This window comes from Carcharhinus amblyrhynchos, chromosome 2, assembly GCF_965287045.1.
Source record: "Carcharhinus amblyrhynchos chromosome 2, sCarAmb.v2.hapA, whole genome shotgun sequence".
Lineage (NCBI taxonomy): Eukaryota > Metazoa > Chordata > Chondrichthyes > Carcharhiniformes > Carcharhinidae > Carcharhinus > Carcharhinus amblyrhynchos.
Window position 1 is genome coordinate 141,135,158 of NC_137325.1, and position 23,868 is coordinate 141,159,025.

Consider the following 23,868-nt stretch of genomic DNA (forward strand, 5'->3'; position numbering starts at 1 on the left):
CCAAGAATGAACCAACAGAAGGTCCATAATTTAGATTCATTCCCATGGGAACTTCAGCAGCCAAATGATGCACATGTTCTTCTCAGTTTTACAGTGTGAAAACTCATGCAGGCTTGTAAAACCAAACAACACCTTCGGCAGTACAGTGCTGGGCTTGCTCAACTTCAAAAAACATGAAAAGGCTCAAGAGTCTCGACAACAGTTAAGGTGGGGTACACCTCCAAGAAAGGCAACGGGAATAAGTAAAGTAAGGATGTTGAATGTCTGGGACCAAGGTTATAAAGAGAGAGAAATCCTCACATGCCCTTCCAAAAGGCAAGTGGTTTGAATTACACAGAGAGCAACGAAGAACAAAGGTGGAAGAGATGGTATCCTGTTTTGCGAAGCCTCGTAAGTATGGCACAGAGTTGGGTCTTCAAAGCTCCTGAGAAGCCTTCCCCAAGTGTTTCAATTTTAGTAATAATACAGGGCAAAGGCATGACCTGTAAAACAGTTTGCCAATTGCTGTCATCTTTTAGGAAAAGATGGTCAAGTTGAGGACTGTGCAGGAAGGAATATCTGATGAATCATATTCCAAGGCACTGAAGTTACAGAATCACTGAGAAGCCAGAGACCTTAATCTGATGAAACATGAACCTGATAACACTGATTGACTAGGTCGAGGTGAAGAATGTCTACTGGGCATGGCAATAGAAAATACAGATCCAGTTTAGATAACACTAAGTTGGGTGGCACCGCCAGTAGTGCAAATGGGAGGAAGAAGTTACAAAGGGGACAGAGACAGATTAACTGAACTGTCAAACCGAATTCAACTGGGGAAGTGTGGTCATCCAGTTTGGGCCCAAGACAAGTCAGAGTATTTCCTAACCAGCAAGAAACTAGAAATTCTAAGGACAAAAGGGATTTGAGTGCTTACACGTACAAGCAGATACAACCAGGCAGATTAAGTATTGTTTTTATATCTCAAAATGACTGGAATGTGAGAAAAAGGAAATTATGCTCCATTTTAGACAGTCATGGTCAGAAACCAGATATGGGTACTACATTCTGTTTTTGGAGATTTCAGTTCAGGAAAGATATTTAGATATCTTTGCAGGGGGGTGGTGGTGTGCAGCATTAATTCCACTAGAATGACACCAAGATTAAGATATAAGGGTAAGTTGCATAAACTTAACTGGCAATCCCGTGAGTATCAAAAGCTGCGATGAACAAATCGCAATGTTTGAAAATTGACAGGGTAAACGGCTATTGTACTTCTGTTCCTATGATGAAAGTGTAATGTGTTCTGCTTCAGGTGACAATATGAGATGACCTTTGGGAAGAATCTAGGATGGGGCCCACAGCCCTGTTTGACCACAGTATCAAAAAAAAATTGGAACTAATGCTTAAAGGGCACAAAAAAGCTGGTTAGCTCAGCTAATTGTGTGCGCTTAATAATGTCAATGACATGGGTTCAACCCCTGGACCAGCTGTGGCAGTTCTTGCTGCCTGGCTCCTCCTCTTGCCCCTTTGTAATGTCACGGTATTATGCGGCCATAATTCATAACCCTTGGACAGTAGGGAAAGAGGAATGTGCAGATTCAACAATGGAGAGGAATGCAATTTTTCATGATAAAACGTTGACCTTGTGAGAATGCCAAGTGAACAAGCAAATTGAGTACAGTGGGAAAAATATAATTCCCCATAAAAAATGTGAGGTATTAAAGATACTCAAGATATCAAGAGATATTAAATGCTAATAGTCAGACTCTTTCACTTAATAGTACAGGCTACTGAAGCAAAACAGAATAAACAGTAAATTTTCAGGAAGCAAGATCTTGTTCTAAAAAAACTTGCTTCTCACTAGACATCAAGCAGCAACTTTCCACGTTCAAATGAAAGAACAAAATAGATAGTGAACAAAAGGCATCTTTCTGCAATGAAGAGTGGAGGTACTACATACAATGGTTAACCAAAGTACCTGCTTAAATTGAAGACTGTGTTTCTAATAGAAAGTTAGTTTGTAAAATCAGAAAACTCTGACAAAGGGATTTTTACAGGAGCTTGGTCAAAGTGGTCAGTTAATTAGTGGCCCTGCTTTCTGTTGCTTGTGCTCATACCATCTGAGTATGGGCCGTGTTTCCTATTTGGGCCAAAGCACCTGTTTCCACACTGTAACCCTCTATGACTATGAAAGGATTTTTTAAATAAGGTAGGGATATCTCATTCACATGATCCAGTCAATATGAAGAATTCATCAACAAGGTGAATAATGAATTGGATAAAAGTGAAATACTGTGGATGCTGGAATCTGAAACCAAAAGAAAAACCACTGGAAAATCTCAGGTCTAGCAGCATCTGTAAGGAAAGAAAAGAGCTGACGTTTCGAGTCCATATGATTCTTTGTCAAAGCTTGGATAAAAGGCCATATGGACTCAAAACATCAGCTCTTTTCTTTCTTTAAAGATGCTGTCAGATAGAACATAGCACACTACAGCACAAACAGGCCCTTCGGCCCACAAGTTGCACCGATCACATCAATACCTACCAATCCATAGACCTATCTATAACCCCCAATCCCATTAAATCCCATATACTCATCCAGAAGTCTTTTAAAAGGCCCCAGCGAGTTCGCCTCCACCACCACTGACGGCAGCCGATTCCATTCACTCACCACCTTCTGAGCGAAAAACTTACCCCTAACAGAGGATTGGTTGTCAAATAGGAGGCAGAGAGTGGGGGTTAATGGGTGCTATTCGGATTGGCGGTTGGTGACTAGTGGAGTGCCCCAGGGGTCGGTGCTGGGACCTCAGCTATTTACCATTTATATAGATGATCTGGAGGAGGGAACTGAGTGTATGGTGTCGAAATTTGCTGATGACACCAAGATTGGTGGAACGGCAGATTGCGCAGAGGGTGTGGAGAGTCTGCAGAAGGATCTAGATAGGCTGGGCGAATGGGCCAGGAACTGGCAAATGGAATTTAATGTTGGCAAGTGCGAGGTGGTCCACTTTGGTAGGAATAATGGTAGGAAGGACTATTACTTACGTGGTGAAAAACTGCAGCAGGCGACGGTGCAGAGGGACCTCGGGGTCCTTGTGCACGAGTCGCAAAAACCCAGCCTGCAGGTGCAGCAGGTGGTCAGGAAGGCGAATGGGATGCTGGCCTTCATAGCGAGGGGGATTGAATATAAGAACATAAGAAATAGGAGCAGGAGTAGGCCATCTAGCCCTTCGAGCCTGCCCCGCCATTCAATAAGATCATGGCTGATCTGTCGTGGCTCAGTTCCACTTTCCCGCCCTCTCCCCATAACCCTTAATCCCTTCTCTTATCAAAAACCCATCAACCCGCTTCTTAAAAATATTTAGCGAGGCAGCCTCCACCACTTCAACGGGCAGAGAATTCCAGAGATTCACCACCCTTTGAGTGAAGAAGAAGTTCCTCCTCAACTCCGTTCTAAACCGCCTCCCCTTTATCTTGAGGCTGTGCCCCCTAGTCCTACTGTCTTTTTTGAGCGGGAAGAGTCTCTCCACCTCTATCCTATCCATCCCATTCATCATCTTATACGTCTCAATGAGATCTCCCCTCATTCTTCTAAACTCTAACGAGTACAAGCCTAGTTTATTCAGCCTCTCCTCATAGCTCAATCCCCTCAACTCCGGTATCAGCCTAGTAAACCTCCTCTGCACTCCCTCCAGGGCCAAAATATCCTTGCGCAGGTGCGGCGCCCAAAACTGCACACAGTACTCCAGCTGCGGCCTCACCAATGCCCTATACAGCTGCAGCAAGACCTCCCTACTTTTATATTCAATCCCCCTCGCTATGAATATAAAAGTAGGGAGGTCTTGCTGCGGCTGTATAGGGCATTGGTGAGGCCGCAGCTGGAGTACTGCGTGCAGTTTTGGTTGCCGCACTTACGCAAGGATATTTTGGCCTTGGAGGGAGTGCAGAGGAGGTTTACTAGGCTGATGCCGGAGTTGAGGGGGGTTGAGCTATGAGGAGAGGCTGAATAAACTAGGCTTGTACTCGTTAGAGTTTAGAAGAATGAGGGGAGATCTCATTGAGACATATAAGATGATGAATGGGATGGATAGGATAGAGGTGGAGAGACTCTTCCTGCTCAGAAAGGACAGCAGGACTAGGGGGCACAGCCTCAAGATAAGGGGGGGGGGGGGGGGGGGGGGGAGCGGTTTAGAACGGAGTTGAGGAGGAACTTCTTCACTCAAAGGGTGGTGAATCTCTGGAATTCTCTGCCCGTTGAAGTGGTGGAGGCTGCCTCGCTAAATATTTTTAAGATGCGGGCTGATGGGTTTTTGATAAGCGAGGGGGTTAAGGGTTATGGGGAGAGGGCGGGAATGTGGAACTGAGCCACGACAGATCAGCCATGATCTTATTGAATGGCGGGGCAGGCTTGAAGGGCTAGATGGCCTACTCCTGCTCCTATTTCTTATGTTCTTATGATCACCTCTGTACTTGCTTCCCTGCACCTTAAATCTGTGTCCTCTCGTAGCGACCATTTCAACCCGGGGAAATAGCCTCTGAGAATCCACCCTATCTATTCCTCTCAACATTTTATAAGCCTCTATCAGGTCGCCTCTTAACCTTCGTCTCTCCAGGGAGAAGAGTCCCAGCTTCCTCAACCTATCTTCATAAGGCATGCCTCCCAATCCAGGCAACATCCTTGTAAATCTCTGCAATCTGCTGAGATTTTCCAGCATTTTCTCTTTTGGAATAGTGAACTGGAATGTACTGCAAGGAACTGAAACTAAAGGAGGTTAATTTAATCTTTAGCAAAGCCACATATTATTTAATTGTTGGCATCCTAAATTTAATTCCACATGACTGTATATTGGATAGGATTCAGGAGAGATTGCCTGGATTTTTAGAAAGTCAAGAAGAATGGATAATGGAGACAAAAGGCTTAACTTGGCATAACTTCCAAGTCAAGACTCAAAATATTTCTTTTCTCAATCTCTAGGGAACAAAGGGTCTTCAGAAATGGCTCTCAGTTAAAGCTGTTGATACAATGTTGATTAATAAAATTTTTTTGAAAAAACAGGATTGGATGGGTATGCGGTTAGGATTGGGATCGAGAGTTACATGGATAAGTAACTGAATGTTGGATAAAATGGTCCTTGATTTGTTGAGTGCCTTGGAAATGCATCTGGTCAAAGATTAACGATGGGGGTTGTAAAGTTAGATGTGATATTCTGGAGGTCTCAAGTTACCTTTTGACAATGAGGGGAAGCTTCTCGACAATGTTGCCGATTAAATCGGTGCAGTCCATAATGTGGATTGTGTGTGAACAGTCAAATAATTCCCACATCAGTTACTTCTGCCCAAAATTCATGAAGGATAGTTTGCAGGAACACTTGTTTACATTAAAGAGTTCATCCAGCCTCCAACTTTGTTTGTGCTTGAACAAAAACAGTTGATAGATTCTCCGACAGTGGAAGGAAATCCTTTTGGTAGATATGTGTCCTAAAAACATATCCAATGGCACTGGGTGTCCTTCTCATTCAGTGTCTGGCTGTCATCCACTTTCATGTCATCGCAACATATTTCCGAGGCCAGAGAACAATAAATGCCACCTCCAGACGTGATCAGTGCTCATCCCATTTACCCAAGGTCATGTTGTCCAATTTAAGCACAAGGCAGGTGGAAAGTCAGCAGTACCACTCAAAGTTAGAATCCATTTGGGAGGTTGGCTGGGTTGAGTTCAAGATTTCTGTGCTCTGTAGTCTTGTATGAATGATGTGGAGATGCCAGCATTGGACTGGAGTAAACATAGTAAGAAGTCTCAACACCTGGTGCTGTGAGACTTCCTACTGGCTTGTATGAAGGCATCTGTTATTAAAGGCATGGTTGCAGGGAAACTCTTCAATGACAATATCATATCCTGAGTTCAGATATCAGTGAGCTCCATTAGCTGACATGATTGAAATCAATTTGGAACCTGCTTCATCACTGATTTCTCCTGGCAAAGGCAACTTGGAATCTCTCAAGACGAATGGACCAGGAGTAGACACTGAACGTTGTGTAAATATTGGAGCGGGCCTACTTGAAATTTAACTCCTGTTAACTGGTTGTGATGAACTTTAGTGCAAGTTTAGAATAAATGTTGGTTCCAGGTCAAGAAGAAGTCAAAAGGAGGGCGGATTTAACCTGTAAATGGGAAGTCAGTTTGCCTAAGACTTTTTGGCAAAATCTCTGCTGAACACATTTGAAGTCCTGAACTGTGGGGTTCTTCTGGATGAATTAACAATAGGTTGGTGGGCACCCACATCGTTATGTGCCTTGCGATCAGGCTTCCCACTCATCAAAAGATGGTGAAATGGCTTTTTCCCTGCAGTCTAAGAGAAACTGTGATACAATTAAGCCCATCAATATGGCAAAATTCTGGGCAATATGTTTACAAATCTGCTCGTTACATCTACCTGTTATTATGGCCGTTTAGCCCTAGAAGTTTTTCCCAAAGTTAAAATCATTAAGAGCATAAATTCAGCATGAGAACACCTTCAGGTATAATTCTACATCTAAGCTTTCATGGGACTCCTGAACTTGCCAGTGAGATCACATTGGCAAAACATTTAGCACATTTAGGTAACACTAGGCACAAACAAAGGAGAATTAAAGAGCTTTAAAGGACTAAATAGACTAGTCTTTTGTTCTAAATGTTCCAACCATATTTTTTACAACTTAGACTCCCAGTCCAGTGAAGAGCATTTGGATTCTGAGCGTAAGTGCCGTTACGTTGGGACTAACTGAAGTAACTGCTGTCTACCTCCATTTGGTCTACCTTGTCTAGGACCAAGTTGTCATCTCCATCTGCTTCAGAATCTCCTATAGCTGAGATGAAATCTACCAAGGTTGGGATTAACAAGCTATGGAACAAAGTTAGAGAGAAGTATGCAGGCAGTTGCTTGGAGACTTTGAATCCTTGAACTGAAGATATCAGGAAGGGGGATAGGTTGACCTCTGCAAGTACAATCAAATACATGGCTTTGTTCTCTTCTTCCTGCTGTCTCTGACCCAGATATTGGTGATCCATAGCATCTTCAGGGTTAGCTGTTAGCTTGAATGTCCAAGAACTGGATGGATAAATATTGCCTTCAATCCAATTTAAGGGACCACTGCAGTCTATGAGTCAAGATGATTCTCAACCACGTGAAAATTTTTCCTCAGAGAGAGAAACTTCTGTCAATCAACAACGCAGCACAATGATAGAGATACAAATAGCATGGAGAGAGCATTGCATTAGGCATCACAGCAATTGGAAAGATGATTCTCAGCATCTACCTCAGGGAAGCATTTGGCACCGATTGTCACCATGGATCATTTCTTTCTATTTATTAACACTGACTAGAATTGTTACTAATGAAGTCTCATATTGGCAAATAGGGCTTTGGGTGCGAGTATGGGAGCTGAGGCTTAAAATCTCCTGTGCTAACCCTCGTGATCAACCTGGTCTAGGGTAAAGGCATTAATATCAGGTCAACTAGCCATAAGGTGAGGATCAAATTTATCACAAAGCCTAACATGATTCGGCAGCAAAACCGACTGAGGGACTGCAAAGGTTTGGCTGCACTTGGAACAGTATTTAAATCCATTCTCCAGCAACAATGACATGTCAAGAGATGGGTTCATAGGTGCCAGCAGTCACTTTTGCGGTCCTTTTCACATCTATGCTTAGGAACTCGTTGGGACAGGTTGCATGACAGTGAAGTCCAAGCATCCAATAGATTAATACAAATTCACCTATTAATGGAAGTCACTGAGAGGCCATCAGGATTAAGAACCACAGTTAGCTTTCCCTCCCCCCCCACCCCCGGTTTATTCCTTTGCCTCAAATGTTGCCTGTACAAGATCACCAAGGATCTTGTTAGTCTGTATGTATCAGATATGCTTACCACCACATCACCTGCTGTGTTAACACAAAGCAATGGGAAAATCCAGAAATGATTATGTTGTTTTCAAACTTAAGAGGAAAATGATCAAGGCCCATGGAAAGACAGGCAGATGTATGCCTTCTAATTCTTGCTATGATTGAATAGGGGAGCAGCCAATACTGTTCATAGGAGTGGGCATGACAATTTGGACAATGTCCCAACTTTGAAAAATCATTTAAAGTACAACTGCCCAAGGTGATTTTTCCATGATATGATGTGTGAAGGATGTTGAAATGAAGAACTGACATATACCACAATTACATTTGTTACAGATTCTTTACAAGAATTATAAACCTGGCAGGTAGTCTACAATCACATGAACCTAAGAGCCATTGTCTGGCTACTTGGTTTAATCAAGCTTTTGTATCAGTTTTAAAAATGCTCAGTTAGAATATTTGGAAATCTAACAACCAGTTGAAAGAAAACAAACTTTAACCACAATAATTTGGTTTCAAAAAATGGTCATCATATTGAAACTAATGACTCAATGAAAAGTAATACAAAATGTTAAGGATTTTATTAATTTTAAATGATCTTAGATTCCACATTTTTTCCAAATTAATTATCTTTTAAATTATATATAAAAGTCATGCATTTCTTGGAAAGTTTGTTTGGTTCTTTTCACGAAATTCGATTTTCACCAGTTTTCTACTCTGGCTTATGATAGAGTGGCAGCGATACTCAAAATGCACATCTCCTCACTGCATAGTGCCATTTGAATTCCAGTGCTCTGAGCAACTTCCCTCCCTTCAGAACAGAAAAAAATTTCCCAGATAGCACACTCAGGATATAACTAATAAGTCTGAAATATAATTCTCGGTTTCTCAAAAGAAAATCCATAAAAAGCCCACACTTAAAATTGTGCACAAATTTTAAAAAGGAACTTTCACTGTGCACTGAAAAATCACAGAGGAAGCCCTGCCGATCAGTTTGATGTACAAGTTTACAAGTCCACATGCTACAGCTTGGGAGCTGGCATGTGAAAAATAAGGTTTTAATTAAGGCATCTTCAATGCAGCAACAAGTGGGAAACAAACAGTTCTTGTGAGATCCAAGAATAGCATTCTTTGTAGAATATAAAGATGCATATGCCACACAAGTTTCATATCGCTTGCTTTTTATTCTCTACACTAGCAGGAAAATAAAACTGTGGCAAATTATCTTTTAAGAGAACTTAAATCTTAAATCTTAGAGTTACTGACAGAAGCAGTTCTGTTACTTCTGACATTTCCAGAGAACTACATCCTCCATGCTTATGACAGATATAGTGGATGAGAAAGTGGTGCTGATATTTTCTCCCTATTGTTCATGTATTTCCATTAGCAACAGATTCAAGTCACATATCACAGCAATTTTAAACTGATTTGAACATAAATCATTGCCATTAAAAGTAGAATTACTGACCAATGTGTTTTAATTCCAGCAAATACAAAAAATCCCTAATTTATAACAGTGATATTGAACAAACTAAGTTCCAATTAAAGTTAATTAGATTCTGAAAATCATGATAAAATGCTTGCTGCTATGAACTTGGCCTGTTGAATGTGTTTGAGCGAAAGGGCACAAATATAGCGATTCTGATTAACAATGTACATTGTTAAAAAGTAAAGTTTATTTATTAGTCACTAATAGGCTTACATTCATACTGTGAAGTTACTGTGAAATTCCCCTAGTCACCACACTCTGGCACCTGTTTGGGTACACAGAGGGAGAATTTACCATGGCCAATGCGCCTAACCAGCACATCTTTCAGACTGAGAGGGGAAACTGGAGCACCTGGAGGAAACCCACGCAAACAGAGGGAGAACGTGCAGACTCCACACAGACAGTGACCCAAGCCAGGAAGCGAACCTGGGTCCCTAGCGTTATGAGGCAGTAGTGCTAACCACTGTACCACCATGCCAGCCCAGGCCATCCAACTCAGGCCCTATCCCCTCACCGTGGCTAATCCACCTGACCTACATATCTTGGACACTAAGGGGCAATTTAGCATGGCCAATCCATCTAACCTGCACATCTTTGGACTATGAGAGGAAACCAGAGCACCCGGAGGAAACCCATGCAGACTCCACACAGACAGTAAACCAAGCTGGGAATTGAACCTGGTTCCCTGATGCTATGAGGCAGCAATGCTAACCACTGTGTCATCCCAAATATAATATGTAGTATATATATATATATATATCCAGCTTTACCCCACAAAACCCTCAACTTGGTGTTTTCTGATCCAAGTTATGGAGTAGCCCAACACTGATCAATCCTCGGTATCTTATCACATTGTGCGTTCCAAATATTAAATTCATTCCATAGAATCATAGAATATATACTGTACAGAGAGGGGCCATTTGGTCCATCGAGTCTGCACTGACTTTCCAAAAGTGCATCTTACCCAGTCAAAGACTCTAGCTCTTTCCCAACTGCTCTGCTATGCTTCAGTTTGAAGTGGACTGCTATTGGCAATAAACTATTTATCTCTTGACCAACATTCTTAACTCTACTCATTCCTGCTCAACTTCTGCTTGATGAAACACATCGAGTTGTTTCAAATGATGTACTCTTTTTCTGTCTCCCTACACTCTCTTCTGCTTCTCCACTATCTCTCCGTCACAACTGCTTCTGTCACTTGGTGCTAATCAGTTCCCCACTGCCTATTGACTTTTCCTTCTCTTTTGTTTTCATCCTCAACTCTTTTGCCGATGGAATCAACTTCTCCTTCTGTTTCCTGCAGTTTTTAGTGTGTGGATAAAGAAATGAGAGAACCAAGGCCCAGAGCAGCTAACTAGGAAGTGGGATTGGCAACAGCTCATTGGAAAGCAGCATCAGGAAGCAGACCCCTTACCACAATAAACAAACATCTTGTTCAATGCATGTCACAATATTGCTTGTGTTCCACAGTGTTGGTTTCAACTTCTACACTGACAGGCCACTACCTCAGAGTGCTGGAGGAGATTAACAAATTGAAATGGATGCAAATACCCTTATTACTGAACATACATGTCACAGGAGTCACAGAATAAGAAGCTCATTAGTATTACAGTCAGTTTATCAGTCTATGAAAAATTTGGTGCCCTTGTCTCAGAATATTCTCACTTTGTAATAAATAATGGTCTATTTCTGGAAGCTAGTCTAAAACAAATTAAAGTCATGGGTTCAAGGTGCACCAGCAGAAAAAAACTCACAAAACACAAATGACAGAGCCATGAACACAGGCATGATGGGCTGAACAACACTGGCTGAATGACCCATCCATCTCCTGAATTTTCTCTGGTCTATATGTGCTTGAAATTTGAAAAATAAAACCGTGGGCAGGATATGACTTGCAGGTATAAGCATTATTAATAATTCCCATGGTCACGAAGGAGAGAAAAAAAGGTCATTGTAACAGGGAGTAATCTTGCAGCTAACTTGTCAAGTTGATAGTTATGACTATGTAGTCATTAACAAGCTTCATGACAGTTCACAATTTATACTTCTTTCCAAGATAAGCTAAACAATGGCATTTTTCCACTTGGTGTGATAGAACAGACACAGGGGAATTAAAGGAGAATACATGCCAATTCTGATTCGTTCCTTGCGATAAAACACTTAAATCATCCATGTGCCTGGCTACTAAACTGCCACACTATCACTATAAGGGGCGATACGACTGCAAACATCTGGATTGCATCTGATAAAGTTGTTACTGCTTTAAGAGAGATTGATAAAAAACAATACAACTCAGGAGGCCATTTGTGCCTGTACTGGCTATTTACAATTATCCAATTTATCCCATTTCCCTTCTCTTGCCTCAAAGGCACTGCCATTTTTTCCTTCCAGTATATATCCAATTCTCTTTGGAGCTTTAATGAATGGCAGCTAACAATGGCACACACCTATGACTGTGTTAAAGGAGTCTTGCCATCACAACGCAAGAAAAAGTCTCAAAGAACAATCTTCCAACCATTGTGAAATATCTGGGTTGTAGTGGTGAAATATGTGAGCTGGCTGGGTGGAGCCAGAGACTCAGTTAGTAGCAACAGAATTGTAATTAACCACAATCAGAGGATATCTCCCACTTTACCATTACCATCAAACTGGGGGATCAACCCTAGTTCCAAGAGCCAGGAGCAGTACCAGGCATATTTGAAAGGGAGTTGTCAAACTGGTGAAGCCACAAGTGGAAGCAACGTGCGATAGATAAGGGCTAAGCGATCCCACTACCAACGGATCATACTGAAGTTCTGCAACCTGCCACATCCAGCAATGAATGGTGGTGGACAACTCACTGGAGGAGGAGGCACCCCACAAATATTCTCAATGACTGCAGAGTCTAGCACATCAGTGCAATAGACAAGGCTGGAGTATTTGGCACCATCGTTAGCCAGAAGTGCCAAGTGGATGATCCATCTTGCCTCCTCTTGAGAGCCACAGCATCAGAGTCGCAGGTCTCCAATCAATTCGATTCACTCCACCTGACATCAAGAAATGGTTGAAGGCATTGGATAATGCAAAGGCTATGGGCCCTGACAACATTATTGAAGACTTGTGTTCCAGGACAAGCCATGCCCCTAGCTAAACTGTTCCAGTACAGCTCCAACAGAGGCACCTACCGTGCAATTTGGAAAATTGCCAAGGCATGCCCATGTCTGCCCAGAAAAAGCAGGACAAATCCAACCTGGCCAATTACCATCCCAGCAGACTACTCTCAATCATCAAGCCAGTGAAGAAAGGGGCTGTCAAGAGTGCCATCATGCAGCTGTTACTCAGCAATATGTTGCTCACTGTTGCTCAGTTTGTGTCCCACCAGAGGAACATGGCTCCTGATTTCACTACAACCTTGATCCAAAAATAGATAAAAACTGAACTTGAGGTGGTGAGAGTGACTACCCTGGATATCAGGGCAGCAAAAGACAGTATGTGGCATCAAGAAACACGTGCAAGTCAAGTGGGGCAGACTTGCCATTGGTTGTAATTATACCTAGCATAATGGAAGATGGTTGTGGTGGTTGGAGGTCAATCAACTCAATCTCAAGACATCGTTGCAGAGGTTCCTCAGGGTAATGTCCTAGGCCCAACATCTTTAGCTACTTCATCAACGACTTTCCCTCCATCATAAGCTCAGAAGTGGGGATGTTCACTGATGGTTGCACAACGTTCAGCACCATTTGCTACTCCTTAGACAATGAAGCAAACAATATTCAGGTTTCGGCTGATAAGACACATAACATTCACACCACACAAGTACCAGACAATGACCATCTCCAAAAAAAAAAAGAAAATCAACTATCACTCCTTGACATTCAATGGCATCACCATCGCTGATTCAGCATACTGGGGCGCAGGAATGTGATGGAATACTCTTCACTTGCTTGGATAAGTACAGCTCTAACAACACTCAATAAGCTTGACACCAACCAGGACAAAGTAGGGCATTTGATTAGCACCCCATTCACCACCTTGAACAGTCACTCCACCCATCCCTGATGCACAGTAGCAGTATGTACCATCTACAGGATGCATTGCAGCAACTCAGAGTCTCTCCCTTGATAACTCTTCCAAACCCATGATCTCCAGAAGGATAACAGATGCATGGGAACACCAACATCTGCACGTTCTCCTCCAAGTCATCCACTATCCAGACATGGAGTTATATCACCGCTATTTCACTGTTGCTGGGTCAAAAATCTGGAACTCCCTAACAGCATTGTGGGTGTACCTACACCAGACAGACTGCATTGGTTTATGAAGGTGGCTTATCACTATCTTCTCAAGGGCAATTAGCAATGGACAATAAACATTGGCCTGGCCAGTGTGTCTACGTCCTGTGAAAGAATAAATAAAGACAGATAACATGAAGCAGTTGAAATAACTCAAGAAAGAAAGTGATACATCACTGCTTTTGTTTTCAGTTTTCTAAATTTAGTCAAGCTCAGCAACATCTCCAAACTACTCCTTCCTAACATGTCAAAATAATGCAATAGCTACTCACAACTGTTTGCAATCACAATTTATAAGGTGTATCCCAGTGAGTGGATAGTTCCAAATATTCATCCATATGCTATGCCAAAGATGGGGTAAATATCCCTAAAAGGTTACCATTAAGAACAAGTGGCTGAGTTATCTGTCTATACACAGGTTTAATAGAGAATTTGTTGCTTTATGTTTCAATTTCTACCACTGAAGAAATATCGTTAGGGGCAGCATGGTAGCACTGCTACCTCACAGTGCCAAGGACCTAGATTCAAATCCGGCCTCGGGTCTCTGTCTGTGTGGAGTTCTCCCCATGTCTGCGTTGGTTTCCTCCGGGTGCTCCAGTTTCCCCTCAGTCCAAAGATGTGCAGGTTAGGTGGATTGGCCACGCTAAATTGCCCCTTAGTGTTTAAAAATGTGTATGTTAGGTGGATTAACCACAGTAAGTGCATGGGGTTACAAAGATAGGGTGGAGGGAAGGGTCTGAATGCGATGCTGTTTTGGAGGCGCAGTTTCGATGGGTCAGAAGTCCTGTTCCTGCATTCTAGGGATTCCACTATCATATAACAGAATAATTCAAGGATTGCCAGTAGGTTTATGCTACTCTGCAGTTCTGGACTAGCCTTTTAAATAAATTCACTTTGCAGAACTACATATTACAACATGGGAACAGGGGGCCAAAAAGTCAATTGTTGCATTTATCCTTCCTACTAGTAGTAATCCTTGTTCACACGTTCATTCTAAACCCATCCCTTTAGCCCTATTTCTTCAACCACGTCAAAATGTTGACGTGACTCGAGCACTATGCTGCTGTCAGATAGCTGTTCCAATAACAATTATATTGAAACATATACCATCCAAGACTACTTCCACCCTGATCTTCCTTCATTATTTTATGTATACTTCCATCAGATTTCCTGTAATATTCAAATTTTAATTATTTTAAAATTAATTGCAGGCCATTGTGTTGTTTCCCCACTATATTTCCACACTGGAACCACCCAAATATTTACAAGAAACTAAATTGGCAGGCTTGGCCTAATTGCTGCACTGCTGCTGTGGGTGGGTCAACTATGACTAGATGTTCCAGGCCAATATTTAACAGGTCAACAGCTTGATGACAGTGCCATAGGAAAATAAACTAACAAAATGACGTTACCAAAACAAATGAAGGATTTGCTGTCAATGTAACAGGTAATTAAAGGTCAATCATTAGATACCATTTTAATCCTTAATATAAACGATTCACATACACACACACTCTTACTCTCACATTCATATCCTGACATAGTGCACCCTCAATTGTAATCTTAATTCTTTACACCTACTTGGATAGGTGTTACAAATTAAACTTTAATACACAAAACTTTGCCCTGCAATGTTAATTTATTTGGTGAGACAGCTTATTTAATACTCCAAACTTTAAGTTTACAGGATATTGTACAATCGCGATAGTAACTATAATGCGTGGACATTAATTCCAATTTCTGTGAAAGGAATCCATACAACTTCACTCAAGAGCCAACTCACAACAAGCAAGATAACTGAATATACTCACTTGTGACTAAGTGATCTGCAATGCTTTATGGCTACAAGAAATATAGTCCAACTATTTCAAACTGAAATGTATATTAAGAATTAAAGTTAACTGATTTACAGTAATATTGCTTGTCCTTTTTCCTTTCAACTTCCTATTCTTTGTAAAATTGACGCCTTTGGCACTACAAAGGAGTACACCATTGGCTTTATCCACTCAAAACACTCCTCTACCAATTATAGGCACTAGTATATGGAAATTTTAGAGCCCTTAGAGATTAGCTTCTGGGTATTCTTTTTTAACATCTGAATAATGTAACTTTTCCCCCTCAACGCAAGTTAATCAATTAATTAAAAGCCTGTGTTTATATATTTCTCGGTAATGAATTCATTACAAGGAGGAAAACAAAGGCAATGTATATGAGTTCAGATGCACATGATAAAACAACCTACCTTAATGTGACAGATGCAAAATAAAGATATAGCGAGGTGCCATTCATCTCATTTCATCAAGAAAGATGGAAGTTAAAGTGAAACAACATCAGGGATATTAACCAAGCCCAACACAGAATGAACATATCCATACACTGAATAATGGAGATGGCAGGCACGAATTTGAGTTTCTTACTTCACTGGGGGTGAAAAAAATGACTCAGCAATTTCATATCACTTCACTGGGAAACTGCAGGCAGCAAAACACATTTTACAATTTGGGCACAAAGAAAAACTATATGAATTTAAAAGGAAGCTGGATAGACAAATAAGGAGAAATGTATAGAAAGGAATATGCTGACATGGCAAAATGAAGTAAGGTGCAGGGAACCATGTGTGGACTGCAGCATTTCAAAACCACCAGATCACCACTTTCTCAAAGGAAATGAGGTGTTCACCTCGTCAGTGTCACCCATGCCCCACAAACAAATGGGATAAAAACCCAGTATTGATCCGTTGGGTCAAATGGCCTGTTGCTGTGCAAATTCGACATGATTCCTCACCAGCTCTCCTCTCCAACTTCTGATCTGCGGCGAAACAAATCACCTGAATGACTCTACAATTCCTTAGGCTGCAATTAGCTTTCATTTTTAAAGGGTGCTGAAAGGGAGCAAACTTAAGAACATAAGAAATAGGAGCAGGAGTAGGCCATCCAGCCCCTCAAGCCTGCCCTGCCATTCAATAAGATCATGGCTGATCTGAAGTGAAGTAAACTTAGATTCAGTGTGAAAATGTTTCTGATTTGTAACAATGTGAGTTGTGCAGTCTATACTTAATGTTTGAACTGACTAGTGAAATGGCGTGAGATTCCTTGAATTCAATTGTTCCTCATACTGCCTTGATTTGCCTTTCATCTATCCACCATCTACAAGACACAACTCAGGAATACAGTGGAATACTTCTCACTTTCCAAGATGAGTACAGCTCCAACAACACCCATGAGGCTTGATACCATCCCTGACTGAATAACACGGCACTAGTGTTATGTTTATGACCACTAAGCTCGCAGATGACACCATTATATTTTTCTCTTTATTTGTTGTACCCAGGAAACTAGATGGCTGGGCGGGGTGAAGAAAGTGTCAACTTACAATGGTCCAGTTGGTATGTATGTGTAGTAAATTTGAAATGCCAGTTAATCATCTTCTGCCAGTTAAATGCATCTTTGTATGTACAAATGATCAAGAGTCCATAAGAGTACACCAATTCTCAATGGTCACCCTTCCAAGTATGAACTGGCACACAATGACAATGGGAAAATGACAATGAAGTGGATGATCGGTCATGATCTAGTTGGATAGCTGAGCAGGCTCGAGGAACTGAATAACCTTCTCCTTTCATCCCTATGATTGAGACAGTAACTTAGTAATGCTATCATGACTTCATAACTTAGCAACCCAAGAAATCTAATTATGTGATCACACTTCTGAAGGACATAATACTTAGGACATCAATATAAATTGAGTTGTTAAATAGCAAAGAAACGTAAAACACGCTCTTTTGAAAGCAGCAATTATAAATCCTGAGTCATGGGCGACAAATTCTACTGAATTTCAGCTTTGACAAAGGGTCAGCTGGACTTGAAACATCAGCTCTCTTTTCTCTCCTTATAGATGTTGCCAGACCTACTGAAATTTTCCAACATTTTCTCTTCTGGTTTCAGATTCCAGTATCTGCAGTAATTTGCTTTTATCTACTGTATCATATTACAAATGCTAGACTTTACAAGATCTTTTTAAATATCTCCAGTAACTAAGCATCCCAGACTGGGGTCATGCCTATGTGGTCTGGTTGTTCTGGAGCTGAATCTCAAACAAAAACCTATTGAAATCAAGTGAACATGTGTACACATTAGCTAAGATCAATTCTTCTCCTTCTGTCCGGTCCAGAAAAAACTAGACTAACAGAGATGAGGCATGTGTGGGATGTGATCATAGTGTGGAGATGGGATGTGATCATAGCAGTTAGACAATATGTTCTATTCAAAGAAAACTCCATTGTATCTTCCTACATTTTGAATCGTCTGTGCACCATAGGGGCTTACCAAAACATAAGAAATAGGAGCAGGGGTAGGCCATCTGCCCCGCCATTCAGTAAGATCATGGCTGATCTGAAGTGGCTCAGTTCCACTTTCCCGCTTTCTCCCCATAACCCTTAATCCCCCTTGCCTACCAAAAACTTATCTACTTGCATCTTAAATATATTTAGTGACATAGCCTCCACCACTTCAATGGGCAGAGAATTCCAGAGATTCACCACCCTTTGAGTGAAGAAGTTCCTCCTCAACTCTGTTCTAAACTGTCCCCTCCTTATCTTGAGGCTGTGCCCTCGAATCCTGCTGTCCTTTCTGAGCAGGAAGAACCTCTCCACCTCTACCCTATCCATCCCTGTCATCATCTTATACATCTCTATAAGATCCCCCCTCATCTTTCTAAACTCTAACAAGTACAAGCCCAGTCTATTCAGCCTCTCCTCATAGTTCAACCCCCTCAACTCCGGTATCAGCCTAGTGAACCTCCTCTGCACTCCCTCCAAGGCCAAAATATCCTTGCACAAGTGCGGCGGCCAAAACTGCACACAGTACTCCAGCTGGGGCCTCACCAGTGCCCTGTACAGTTGCAGCAAGACCTCCCTACTTTTATATTCAATCCCTCTCGCTATGAAGGCCAGCATCCCATTCGCCTTCCTGACCACCTGCTGCACCTGTCAGCTGGGTTTTTGCGACTCATGCACAAGGACCCCCAGGTCCCTCTGCACCGTAGCATGCTGCAGCTTTTCGCCCTTTAAGTAGTAGTCCTTCCTACTATTATTCCTACCAAAGTGGATAACCTCAGACTTGCCAACACTGTATTCCATCTGCCAGGTCCTCGCCCACTCGCTCAGCCTATCTAGATCCCTCTGCAGACTTTTACACCCTCCGCACAATTTGCTGTTCCACTTATCTTTGTGTCATCAGCAAATTTCGACACCTTACACTCGGCTCCCTCCTCCAGATCATCTATATAAATGGTAAATAGCTGAGGCCCCAGCACCGATCCCTGGGGCACTCCACTAGTCACCAACTGCCAATCTGAATAGCACCTATTGACACCCACTCTCTGCCTATTTGACGGCCAATCCCCTATCCACGCTAACACCTTACCCCCAACTCCATGCCCCCTAACCTTCTGTGACAACCTTTTGTGCGGCACCTTATCAAACGCCTTCTGAAAATTGAGAAACACCACATCCACTGGTTCCCCTCTATCCACCGCACTTGACACATCCTCATAGAATTCCAATAAATTCGTCAGACACGACTTCCCCTTAACGAATCCGTGCTGCGTCTGCTCTATCAAACAATTCTTCTCAAGATGCCTCGCTATTTCCTCCTTGATGACGGATTCAAGCATTTTTCCTACAACAGACGTTAAACTAACTGGCCTATAATTCCCTGCCTTTTGCCTGCTACCCTTTTTAAACAGCGGCATAACATTAGCCGTTTTCCAATCTTCCGGCACTTCCCCGGAATCCAGTGAGGTTTGGAAAATAATCACTAAGGCATCCACTATCACCACCGCCACTGGATGCCTTAGTGATTATTTTCCAAATAATGAAGTAAGGAGACGGGAGTTTCCCTCGTTAGCATTCATGAGAACAGCATCAAGACCACTAATTTAGTAATGGGATGTGATCCAGTTAAATATAGACAGCAATTTATGTGACATTCCATGTGGCATTTATGCTATCAGTTGTAAACTGACAGATGCCAAGAAACTGCAGAATGACTCTTAGTTTTCCACTGGCTTCCTGCAAGCTGGCTGCAGTTTCTGGATTAGAAGCATTTGGCTACTTGCTGCTTCGATTAGATACTTGCAATGTAGGACTAGTTAAATTGCTCTGCCCAAGATTTAATAACCCAGGATTCAAAACATCAGCACAGTGAAAATCACGTGCTGTTGTAACAAAATTGGTGCATCTCTAGATTTAGATGATCAGTCTTTACAATTCATGGAGAAAGAATCTATTCTGAGGTTCTAAGATCCTTTTTCTGCTCACTGCCAAAGTCATTGTTTGGATGGAAATTAGGGGCTTTGTGAAGTCACACATCTTTTAAATTATTCATGCTATCAGGGAATGAAGTAAAAATGCACAGGCTGATATAGCTAAGTTTAACAAATTTCAGCTCTGGCTCACTGGTAGCACTCTTGCCTTGGAGGCAGAAGGCTGAGGGTCAAGTTCCACTCAAGGCACGCGAGCACAAAAATCTAGGCTGATATGTTGACACACTACCGAGGCAGTGCTGCACTGTGTGAGAGCATTTCAGATGAGAGATGAGACTCTAACCAAAGTCATCACCTCTCAGGTGAAGGTAAGAAAAGATTTAATGACACCAAGATGAAGGAGGGCAGGGGAGTTTGCCCTAATGTACTGACCAATATTTAACTCTCAACCGAAGTATCAGAATAGAGTATCTCCTTGTTATGTTTTTGCCTTTTGCTTTAGATCATAGAATCCCTACAGCGCAGGAGGCAGTTCAACCCACTGTTTCTGCACTGACCACAATCTCACCCAGGCCCTATTTCTGTAACCCCACATATTTACCCTGCTAATCCCCTAACACTAGGGTCAATTTAACATGGCCAGTCAACCTAACCTGCACATCTTTGGACTGTGGGAGGAAACCAGAGCACCTGGAGGAGACCCACACAGACACGGGGAGAACGTGCTAACTCCACACAGTGACCTGAGACTGAAACTGAACCCGGGTCCTTGGCGCTGTGAGGCAGCAGTGCTAATCACTGTGCCACCAACACTGCATTAATAGTGCACAAAACAGCTGCCGTGTTTCTTATATTTTAAGAGATTACATTGTGCTTAAAAGGACTTAATTACCCATTATGTGCATTGAGATTGTCAATGGTGAGACAGAAATAGATCTTTTCCTTTATTACTTTAAGATACTACTTTGATCTGCAAAGGTATTTTTATATAAATGCGAGAGACTGTAGGTAAAACAAAGGATGGTTCAGAAAAACAGGATTTCCTTTCAGGAAATTAGGAGACTAACTGTAGTTTCCATGCTGTTACCTGGAACTGGCCACTTGACTCTGCAAACACCAAACATGGAGCTTCTCATGCTGACCAACTCAGAATTATCATATGTGTTGTTTTTCCCAGAGCATGAATGCATCCTAACCCAAACTTTGCTCACTGGCCTACATCAGCTACTAAGGCTGTAAGAGACATAGGAAATGAAATAGACGACACAGCCCATCGAGTCTGCTCCGCCATTCAACCATGGCTGATTTTTTTTTTCATCCCCTTTCTCCCAACTTTTCCCCATAACCCCTGATTCCCTTATTAATCAAGAACCTATCTATTTCTATTTTATAGACACTTAATGGCCTGGCCTCCACAGCCTTCCGTGACGAAGAGTTCCACAGATTCACCACTCTCTGGTTAAAGAAATTCCTCAAATGTTTTAAATGATTGTCCTTTCAGACCGAGTTGTGCCCTCTGGTTCTAGTTTTTCCTACTAGTGGAAACATCCTCTCCACATCCACTCTATCCAGGCCTAGCAGTTTTCCCCCCATCCTTCTAAACTCCAATGAGTACAGACCCAGAGTCCTCATCCATTCCTCATATAAGCTCTTCATTCCAGGGTTCATTCTTGGAAAGAGCCCAGAGGAGGTTCACAAGACCAGCACATCCTTTCTGGTCCATCAATAATTAAAATTTTCATCCTAACATTCAAATCCTTCCATGACCTTGCCCCTCTATAATCTCCATCATCCCTACCACTCTCCAAGAATCCAGTCAGATTCCAAATCTGGCCTCCTGTGCATCGCCCATTGATCTCTCCACCAACAGCAGCTGTTTTTTCAATGACCTAGGTTCTAAGCACCACAATTTTCCCCCAAAATTCTCAAGAATCTACTTAAAATCTACCTCTGGTTGGAAGGTCCTAACGACGCCCAATTTTTATCTGATTATGCTCCTGTGAAGTGCCTTTCCTGTGTTATACTAATGCAAGCTCAGAAGGGCCATAATGGATAAAATTTAGAGTTGCTCAAGAGGTAGCATTGGAAGAGGAGCTGTGGGATGTTGTAGAAGGATGGGCAAATAGATCCTCTTCAGCAGATGTTATACTTGTGATCTGCTGGGAAGGCAGGCAGTGTATCATTCAAGTAATCTTGGAACACTATGACCTTTGGTCGTCTTATTTGAAAAATGATACAACTGCCTTAAAGAAAGGTTTGCTCGACTTATTCCTGGGATGAAGGGCTTACCTGATTGGGTTGAATAGGTTGGCCTATACCCAGTCAAGTTTAGAAGAATGATACATGGGCAAATGGGTCAAGGGTTATGGGGAGGGGCAGACAGGAAAGTGGAGTTGAGACTACAATCAGATCAGCCATGATCTTACTAAATGGCAGAGCAGCTAAGTCACTTGTGAGTGCCCTATCGGGCACTGGCATATCGATAGTACAGCCTGCTAAACACATTGAGAGCTGAACTGGTCATTAAGGCAATTATTCAAGACCCAAATCTTGACTGACTGGAAAAGTAACCTTCAGCATCAAATTGTTGCCAGAGGTGCCCCGTGGACACTGTAGAAGAAAAACAGATAAGCAGTGATACAGATTAAAACAAACGAGGCAGAGTACAGTGTATTAGCAAGAAATAAAGAAAATATATTAAAATAAAAGTGAAATAGAGGAAAATAAGTACCAGAATGCCAAGAATGTTAAAATCTCAAAACATTTGAAAATATTTCAGATGTTTAGAGGTATAAATGGAACTCTATCAGTTTTTGCGATTTGTTTCACAATACTCTGGTGCAGTCTCTGATTTGAACACTAGCCTTTATGCTATGTTGAACTTGATGAATTCATGGCCATGAATCTACTCTTTCCTCGTCTTCTTTCAGGGAAGGCAAAAAAGAATGGATGGCTGGAGCCAATACAGTAAATCTCTCGCCATGAATTGCTCCCTTATTCTTCAAAGGGAAGTCAGGAGAGTGGGTTAGTATTTGGACCTTTCCTACAGATTTAGGCTTTGTAATAAAAAAAAATGCTGTTTGGCATCTTTATGCTCTAGGCATATGGGGGAAAAAAAAAAATCGGAGGTTAACAAAAAAAAACTTATACTTAACATGATTGATGGAATGCAAAACTGGAAAAGTTTTATCCCGTCCCAATGATGTGCTAGATGCAATAAAAATGCAAACTGCTCAACATCTGCAGGCATTGATGTTATGTGGATAACCATCTTTCTGATGAATGGCACTTCACTATACAATGCTGGTAAGATAACCAAGAGTCATACTCACATGAAGAACTGGGAACCATTGGTATCTCTTCCTCTGTTTGCCATTGACAACAGGAACTCCCTGTCGTGTTTGAGCACAAAATTCTCATCTGTCCAAGAGAGGAGTAGCTGGTCAGCTTTGAGAGGCTCCACAGAGTTGCTGAAGTCTATTTACTAATTGCACCAACAACAGAGCAACAGCCTTGCTTTAGGCCTCACCGCAGCATTACACTAAAATATTGTGTTGAGGAGGAACACAGATTTCAAATTCTTGAATATTACCAGTACTGAAACTAGTGCACTAAATGCTCCAGGTGAGCGGTTTCAATTTGTCTGGGTGTGTGTGTGTGGCTTTTTGTTTTCCTTTAAAGTCTGCAAGCAATAAAGAAAACTGGACCATATATTCCATCAACTCACTGCCAATAACGGTACTTGCTGGGGAGGGTGCAAGGGAGTGTGTTTTAATTGTGTTACTTAGCTTTTTTTTCTTACCTTTTCATTTTGCAAAAGATCACATTCTCTATAAATAAAAGAATATGTTGAAAGTTTTAGGCAGGATGATAGGTTTTCTCATGAATAAATTGCCTAACCTCCATGCTGCAAGTTGCGAGCTTACTGCATAATAATTTACCTTTTATAATTCACTTTTTTTTGTAGTTAACAGTGAACA

The 23,868-nt window shown here is 41.8% G+C and overlaps 1 protein-coding gene across 5 annotated transcripts in view; it reads right to left on the bottom strand.

Moving 5' to 3' along the window:
* Window positions 1-23,868, bottom strand: part of nktr (natural killer cell triggering receptor) — a 236,414-nt gene that overhangs the window by 43,567 nt on the left and 168,979 nt on the right. For 4 of the 5 annotated variants that reach the window (XM_080213518.1, XM_080213511.1, XM_080213493.1 and 1 more), the window contains one exon: window positions 23,221-23,308. In XM_080213518.1, the coding sequence (XP_080069644.1) occupies window positions 23,221-23,308 (88 nt within the window). Of the gene's footprint in view, window positions 1-23,220; window positions 23,309-23,690; window positions 23,719-23,868 lie in introns of all 5 variants that reach the window. The other variant, XM_080213526.1, reaches the window with a different exon arrangement.